Source organism: Chinchilla lanigera, unplaced genomic scaffold, assembly GCF_000276665.1.
Source record: "Chinchilla lanigera isolate Chin_1 unplaced genomic scaffold, ChiLan1.0 scaffold00174, whole genome shotgun sequence".
Taxonomy (NCBI): domain Eukaryota; kingdom Metazoa; phylum Chordata; class Mammalia; order Rodentia; family Chinchillidae; genus Chinchilla; species Chinchilla lanigera.
Genome location: NW_004955575.1, coordinates 465294 through 474483, shown reverse-complemented (window position 1 = coordinate 474483; position 9190 = coordinate 465294). Strand labels below are relative to the sequence as shown.

The 9190-nt window shown below is 45.2% G+C and overlaps 1 protein-coding gene across 1 annotated transcript in view; it reads right to left on the bottom strand.

The window, feature by feature from the left end:
* Positions 1-9190, bottom strand: part of Mccc2 (methylcrotonoyl-CoA carboxylase 2 (beta)) — a gene marked incomplete at its 5' end in the record, with an annotated part of 58265 nt that overhangs the window by 29408 nt on the left and 19667 nt on the right. The window contains 1 exon segment of the mRNA XM_005413932.2: positions 1567-1680. Within this exon segment, the coding sequence (XP_005413989.2) occupies positions 1567-1680 (114 nt within the window).

Here is a 9190-nt window from a genome sequence, read left to right as displayed (position 1 = left end):
AAAATAAAAAAAAAAAAAAACATAAAAAATAAGTAAGAACTAAAAATGGACAGAGACCTGGCTCCAAAGATACAACGGACAGTTAGTACATAAGACTCCAATGTCACTACTCATTAGGGAAGCACAAATAAAACTACGATGAAGACTGGGCGTGGTGGTACACCCTCTAATTCTAGCACTCAGGAGGCTAAAGCAGAAGAACTGTATATTCAAGCCCAGATTGAGAAACTTTGCAAGATCCTGTCTCCAAAGAAAAGGTCTGTGGGTGTGGCTCAGTATAAAGACCCTGGGTTTAATTCCCAGTATTGCCAAAAGAAAGAAAGAAAGAAAGAGCTGAGCATGTGGACACATGCCTGTAATCCCAGCTATCTGGGAGGCCGAGGCAGGAATGGATAGCCAGTTCAAAGCTGGCCTGGGCAACTTAGTAAGACCTATCTCAATAAAAATTAAAAAGGGTTGAGGATGCAACTCAGTGGTATAACATCCCTGGGTTCAATCACTAGTACAAAAAAAGTGACCCCAATGAGGTAGGATCTTACCCTACCCAGATGGCTGTAACCAGACAGACACACAGTAACAAGTGCTGGTGAGGATATGGGGCAATCAGAACCCTTACACTGCTGATAAGCAGGTAAATGTGCTTTGGATAGTGTGCAGCTTTCCCAAATGGTAACCAAAGTTATCACAGGACCAGCAGTTCTACTAGTAGGTATACACTGTATAGAAATGCAAACAGGTCCATGCAAAAACATGCTAAGTGAACATTCACAGCATACCTATTCACAACATTCAAAAAGAAGAAACAACTCAAATGGCCATCAACTGAGGAATGGATAAACATCCACACAAGGGAGTATTATTCAGCCACAAACACAAATAAAGTGATTCCTTAAAAACTAAACATAGATCCGGGGATATAGTTCAGTGGCGCAAGCGCCTGCCTGGCAAGCATGAGGTCGTGAGTTTAATTCCCGGTACCAAAAAAAAAAACCTAAACATAGAGAACTACAGAATCCAACAATCACTCCTGGTTAGGACCCAAAAGAAATGAAGGCAGGCACTCAAACGGATGTTTGCATACTCACATTCATAGCAGCACTGTTCACAATAGCCCCCAATGGAGGCAACCCACGGGTCCAATGATGAAAGTAATTTTTGCTGCTAATTCCAATATTCCACCAGGCTGCCTCACAGTCTTGCAAGTGTGCACTCAGATACACAACGCGCATCAGTTAACCCTCAATGGAATGCAATTCTGACACTTGCTACTACACAGATGACCCTGGAGGACATTATGCTCAGTGAACCAGTCAGTCACCCCAGGTCCAACACTGGCAGTTTCCACTCGCACAGAGTCAGGCTCACAGAGCCAGGGGGAGATGCTGGGTGCCAGAGGGCACAGGAACAGCAGTCAGTTCTGGAGACGGGCAGCAGTGGTGGGTGCACAACACTATAACATACTTACACCACAGAACTGCATGCTCAGAAATGATTACAATGGTAAATTCTAGGCATATTTTGCTGTACTATTTAACTGAGATCAATCTGATGAGATTATATTCTTACCAGGGGGGGTCCTGCCAGGAAAATGGTCCCCTGCTTGCGCACAATGATGTTCTCGTCGGCCATTGCAGGCACGTAGGCGCCACCCGCCGTGCAGGAGCCCATGACCACCGCGATCTAGAGGAGAAGCACAGCCGTGAGACAGGGCTCTGGCCAGGAGGGCAGGCATCTGAGCTCCAGGCTCAGCAACATGCAGGGAGTGTGGACGCTGTGAAAATGCAGTGTCTGGAACAGGTCCAGACTTTTCACACTGAAGTATTTAAAGGCTGGTGTCACACTTACAAAATGCATGAACAATGTTCCTATCAGAGAACAGACTGGCCCCAGAAACCCAAGCAACTAGCAGAAAGAAAAGAAACCCACAATACACCCAACTTAGTAAAATGGCATCAAAAGGATAAATTTTAAATCTAATAATAACCATAAGCCTTCTAAAGAACCACCACTTACCTCACAGGGATATTGAAGTAAGGCTTCAAGTGGGTATTACTAATGTTTGTGTTACTCCAAATACAATACTTTCTAAATACAAATATTAACACTGTAGTTAAAAATCTTGCTCAAAAGCCCAAATGAGCAATCTGGTACCTCAGACAGGAGGATGGCAAGTTCGAGCCATCTGGGCAACTTAATGACTTACCAAGACCCTGTCTCAAAAGAGGGGTGGTATGGCTAGAGATGTAGCTCAGTACAAAGGCCCTGAGTTCAATCCCCAGTACTAGCAGAAAAAAGGGGAAAAAAATCCCAATGTGGGACTGCATGCCTATACTTCAATCTACTCAGCAGACTGAAGCAGGAAGATCACTCAAGTGCAGGTGTTTGGGGCCGGCCTAGGCAAAATGTTTTAGGACTTGTGTTAAAAGACAAACCAAAAAGCCATGCTCAGAGGAAAGTCCATGATGTTGGAGCTGAGTCATATGTACAGGGTGTTCATGGTATTATTTTCTCTGCTCTTATATGATTAAAATTTTCCATTAAATAATAAGCTTTTCAAAAATTCTTGCTCAGAGATTAATACAGCAGAAAGAATAATAAATATGGGTTTGGCTGACTACCCCTAGATAAAAAATATCACCAAAAAAATAAGTATATAATGGACAGCTAAATCATCACGTGAAAGCAATTTTTGCTGCTAATTCCAATATTCCACCAGGCTGCCTCACAGACCTGCAAGTGTGCACTCTGAGAAACAGCACCACACACTGCTCCTAAGCCCACAGCAGACACAGCATGAGCATTCTTCCATAGGAACAGCCATCCGTTCCTTAAATAAAGCTTTTGTGTATATTATTAAAAGTGGCTGCAAGATTTCCTGGTCAGTATATTAAGGAGATACGCATACCTAATATTTTACTTAGTACCCAGAAGTTTGTTTTACAGATATCTAGAACTACAAAAACTCTTGCCAGGCACACAGGAAGCCCTCATCGTGGCATATTCAGAAAAGTAAGAAGATGCAAATAATCAGCATTTCCATCAATACAACATTGTGAGTGGATAAATAAACCCTTAAATGGATAAACAATTTCTTTAAAATTGGAGGCAAAAGTAACAAATGAAATGCCAACATAATACCCCTGGGCAATGGGCCCCTGAGTGTTCTGTCCTATTGTTCTGTGTACTTTCTGAATGTTTAAAATACTGTACAGGCTGGGCATGGTGGTGCATACCTATAATCCCCGACTGAGGCAGAAGGATTGCTGTGAGTTTGAGGCTAGCCTGAGCTACATAAGCAAGTTCAAAGCCAGCCTGCACTACACAGTAAGACCCTGTCTCAAAATAAATAAGTAAAATAAAATAAAATAAAATACTCTATAGGTCGTTTTAAAAGATCCTGCAGGAAGCAAAGGACACAATTTTACCTCATCACCCTGTTCTCTGTACTAGAACACCAGGTTTGGCTCAAATTATTTCTATACCCAAAAAGCAAAAGTCAAGGAACTAAGAGAAGAGTCACAAGCAGAGGATAAAAAAAAATGAAGATATGATGTATACATGCACCAGCTCCCCTGCGAATGCAATCATTATGTACCCCAAGAGACCAACAGAATGTTTAAAAATAAGAAGAAAAGGAAGGAAGGGAAAAAACAAGAGAGAGACAAACAGACACAAGCAGCAGGAAGAAAGGAGATAGTGTTAACCACTGTTTGGTTAACACCAGCTCTCTGGTAAGGGCCACCACTCACGTGTCTGCTGACATTACCTTCCTTTATGGTGGCGTCCATTATTAAGTAATCACACATGTGCACCTAACCTACACCAGCAGGTAAATTATCACTGTTTACTCACTGTCCAAGCCTATAGTTTTCACTCTCAACAATCATTAATGATTCTGGCAATGGTGCTAGCTGTGCACTACAACAGGCCCTCCTGATAACGCCTAGAACTATCTACACACTTGCAGGAGTGCTGACAGAGGCAGCTGAGAGAGGGAGGGAGGGAAGGCGGGCATTATCATGGAGCAGAACCAGAACCGAGGCAGGCATGAAGGCACAGGCCTGTGTGTCTGCTATTTCCTCTCCACGCCCCTCACGTCATCACCACCCACAGTGTGCTGCAGGCTGTAATCAAGCTTCTTTTTCTTCTCATCTGGCCATTTTTACCTCCCCTCCTGGCCTTCCCCTCTCCCCTCATCCCCTTGATACTATCATTCTGAAAGTTTATAAATATTTACCAATACTTATTAGCTCCCTTGTGAAGAAAATATCTTAGTACCTGAATTTAAGACCCTTACTCATGCAAAGAAGCAAGCCTCTCACTAAATGTCCCACGCTGTTTGGGACAACAGTGTTCTGCGGACAGCGGGTCATGACTGGTCCATAAGGGGTACAACACCGACCCTCCAGTGAGGGGAAGAGATGTTAGACCCTGCCCATTTCCCCAGGGCTGGATCTGTGAGCATGCACACTGGCCAGGCTGGCTCAGAGACACATGGCAAAAGGGGACGCCGGGCAGCAAGGGCCAGCAGAGGAGCTGAGAGCTTTTGTCCAGGGGCTCCGTTCTCAGTACCAAGTCACTGAGTGCTGAACAGGTAAGGAAGACAGCAGTGCCCTGGAATCACTACTCAAGGAGAGACCTGCAGTCCACTGACTCCTGAAAAATGGTCTCACATCACCATCTCATATCCCACGGGTAACTCAGGGCATCCTCCATGCAGAACAATGGGCAATGTGTTCCCCCCACCGGAAAATGGAAAGAGTCACAACAATCTAAGCATCTAGGCAAATCGATTTCAAAACTAAGACCTAAAGAACTAACCAGGCATAGCAGAGGTCCATGAAAACAAGCAGAGAGAAAACAGAGAGGGAAGAATAGCAACTGTCAGCAGGTATTCACAGCCCAGGGCAGGGGTGGGAGATGCGGGGCAGAGGAGGCAGGAGGGATTTTGTCACAGCGCCATCCCATCATACCATCTGCGTGGAATGAATGCTTTGCATCTTCACACAGCCATGCACTGACCCCCAGCCTCAGTGGGATGTCATGTGGAGGCTTTGGGAGGTAATGCGGTTACATGAAGTCCAGGGGTGAAGTCTCACGAAGGAGCTAAGAGCCGTGTAACAAGAGGAGACATGCGATGTCCCTGGGCCCTGAGGACCCAGGCATGCTGGTCACCAGAACCACGAGAAACCCACGATTGCTGTTTAAGCCACCCAGGCTATGATAATGCTATGCGACCCAAACTGACCGAGACTCCATGGGTGGAGGGGTGGGACTATGAGGAGTGATCTACCGGTTTAGTAGAAAAGTCTTCCAGAGGAGCAGCTGACACATGATTAACACATCTGTTTCAGGGACTTTCACCACAGTGCTGTGTTGCTTCAGGCACATTCACTACAGCTCCTCTGCAGCAAGGAGCTCAACAATACACTTCTCTGAGACCAGAGACCACATGCTCGCCAAAGGACGGAAGACTGTGACAGGTCACTTCCACCATGGCCCCCGCTGACCCCTCCTGTGGAGTCTCCTCCCTTGAGAACATGGTGAATCTAGCGATTTTCCATCACAAGAGATCAGAGCCAGCAGTGGGGGTCCTTACTTCTGTGCTGAGGCTGTGGGAAGCTGTGTCTTCAGCTGCAGAGAGCGCCCTCGCCTTCCCACCTTCTTGCTCTGAAGTCAGGTGAGGCACTGCAAAATGCTCTAGGGAGAGCCGACACAGCAAGGAACCCGGCAGGACCCCTGAGAACAGTCCAGAAGGAAGGGAGTGGGGCCTGCAGGAAATGAATCTGGCCAACGAACATGAGAGCAAGCTGGGACATTTATGCCTTCCTCCTTGTCAAGCCCTGAGGGGACTCGGCCATGTGAGAGGCCCAGAGCCAAGCCCAGCTCCAACCCACAGAAGCCACAAGATCAGAAACACGGGTTTCCACAGTGCTGGGTTTGGGGATAATTTGTTCTGCAACAACAGAGAGATAACACAGAGATCAAAAATCATCTATTTTAGGTGACTAATGGAAGCACCTCTTAAGACTTGTGACACTTTGTTTAGGAGTACTTTTGTATCGCTGCTTTTCAAATACCTGTAAACGGTTTATTCCAGAGGCGAGAGACAGATCATATATAGGACTGTGCACCATTCAGACAGGGATGAACACTGCAAGTAAGACATGGATAAATCTTGAACCCCTTAGGTTAAATGAAAGAAATCCATCACAAAGGACCACTCAGGGTAAGCTTCCATCTGTGTGAATTGTCCAGAAAAGGCAAATCCAGAGACCAAGGAGATCAGAGGGACTGGGCAGAAATGGGGAGTAAATGTTAAACGGATGAAGAAAATATTCTAAGATTCACTCAACTATGAATATGCTAAGAATTACTGAATTTTACAAATTAAATGGGTGAATTGTACAATAAATGGATTATAGCTCAACAAAGCTATTACACATTTTTTTAGAGTTACTGAATACACAGAAATCAGATGTTTTCATCAAAAAGAAACAAAGGCCCTTCTAATCACAAGTACTTAATGGGCAAAACGTTTATTGCTAAGATAAATCCTGACAATAGAGATAAAAATGAAGTAACAGGCAAATCACCAACCAATTACCAGTCACCGTCACACACAGTCTTTTCATCAATTAATTCTGAGTCACTCATCTACAAAAGTGGACAGAACGGACGCATACAGGAGGAGTCTGCCCCTGGGTTTGCTGCTTTGCGCCCAAAGCAAGGGATCCCAAAGGGCACCAATACTTCTCGTGGCCCAGAGCATGCACATGCGGTACAACAAAGAGCTTACACAGGGGCATCACTGGACAGAGGACCCAGAACCCCAGCAAAGCAATCCTGCTGCGCTCTCCACTACAAGGATTAAAAGGGTGTGTGACACATGCGCATAAACTGTGATCACACCTGGAGGCTGAGGTTTGGCTCGCATTACACAGAAGACGTCAGGACAAAGGTGACTCCTAAGATCCCCGAGAGCCTGTGTCCGCCCAGTCACAATGAGGTGGGCCTGCCCTGACCTGGACGAGTCCAGAGAGGGCTCATGTGGGACAAGAAGGCCATGGTCATTCCAGACTTGAGCTAGGAGCAGCAAGAAGGCTGAGAATGACTGAAACTGACAGCAGCAACCTTTGTTGCCCCCTCCACAGACAGCACATGCATAAGTGCTGAGTAAAAGGAAGTGGGATGCTATAAAACAGAGGCAATCATCTGGAAAAACACTACACAAAATTGCATTACCCTCCTGGTCTTTCACTGTTCCAGTTCGTACCTGAGCAAATAGAGACTGGGTCACATTGCATCAAAAATGAATTACAAATAGCAGATCAGTAGGATGCCCTACGGAAAGGTCCTGACCAGGAGCCAAGAGTTTTACACCTGATTCTGCAAAGCTGCATTACCTCTGGACCTCCATTCTCCCCCTGCAGAACTCCAGACGATTCTACAGTGCAAGGAACACTGTGATCAGTGTAACAGAACCCAGGGGAGGCGGGGCGACTGCTTCACAGGAAGGCTGTAATAATGTGTTTTCTTGAATCTCTCATCTTACCTTTTCAATTCAAAGTAATCCCAGAAAGTAGATACTGCCTGCAGTACATTCTTCCTGCCTTATCCTGAAGAGCCACCATTAAAACTAAAAACCACAAAATACACAGTTCAATAGTGGTCCAGAATGTAAGAACATTATCAAGATGTCTGAGGAGTCAATACCACTGATTCCCTAGTGCTTGTGCTTATCCACGCCAACTGCAGAAAGTCTAACTCACCCAGGACATCCTGTTTCTTCCTCAATCTTTTTATCAGACAGCCTCAATGTAATCAGAGTGATTTCATCTCTCCCACACGCTATCCATCTTTATAACAGGTCAAAATGCATCTAAAGTAATGAGATCAGATTGTTTAAATCCCTCAGAGCAATTATCAGGGTCTAAAACAAGAAATTAACAAGATAAATGTCAAAAATAATGAGCTAGCACATGTGGTGATCATGCCTGTAATTCCAGCTACCTGAGAGGCTGAGTCAGGAGAATCAGAAGTTCAAGGCCAACTCGGATGACTTGGAGAGACCTTGTCTCCAAATAAAATTTTTAAGAAAGGACTGGGACAGCACTGAGGGAGGACAATCACTGCAAGTTCGAGGCTAGCGTGGACTACAAAGTGAGCTCAAGGCCAGTCTAAACTGCACTGCAAAAGTCTTTCTGAAAAAGACCAAAAAAACAAAAAACAAAAAAGTACCAGGAAATGTAGCTCAGTGTACAGTGCTTGCCTAGCATGCATGAGGCCCTGGGTCTAATCCCCAGCACTGCAAAGAAAATATTAATAATTAACTAGTCCAAAGGGAGTGGAGGATTGAGGTAAGAGGCAAGAGCCCCTGCGAGTAATTTTTAGTACATCTACAAACAAACAAAAACAGCAAGAAAACAAAAAAGTAAAAGGTCTGAGAAACTGCAACTCAGTCTGGTTGGATGAGTAAGACCTACTTTAGAGGAAATGAACTGTTAATAACAGAAATCCACCTTGCTGCTGATAAAGTGGGGGACGCAGGAGAGCAAGGAGGAGAACGGCTATGGTAAAGAAAAGATGGCCCACAGCAAACTGGACCATCACTGAATCACAGAAACTACCAGGAATGTGAGATACCAGGAAAGCAAGTATGAAGATCCCACTCCTGAAAAAGATTACCCAGCTCACTCCCAAAAAGCCAGCAACATGGAAACCACAAGTGGGAAAATCAAAGCAGCACATTCCAAAGAACAGCAGGCGTCAGGACGTGGAGATGACCATGAGGAAGGACCTCAGGCCAGGAGAGTCAAAGAGATCACAGACCCCCATAGTCCCAGGTCTCTTAACTCTAAGAGCCAACGGGGTTCTAAGCCCCACCCTGCAGGAAAGACAGATACAAAGAACAGAATACGAAGGTGAATAGCCAATGTAACTGTCTTTTCTGCTGGAGAGCAAAAATAAATTGTTACACTTGAAAGATCTATAGGAATCTGCCCACATTTTTATAGCTGTAAAGCTACAGAAAATAACAGGTATGCTGAGCATGGTGGTGCACGCCTGTAATCCCAGCACTCGGGAGGCTGAGGCAGGAGGATCGTTGCGAGTTCAAGACCAGCCTGGGCTACAAAGTGAGCTCAAGGCCAGCCTGAACTGCATAGCGAGACCCAGTCTCAAAATGACC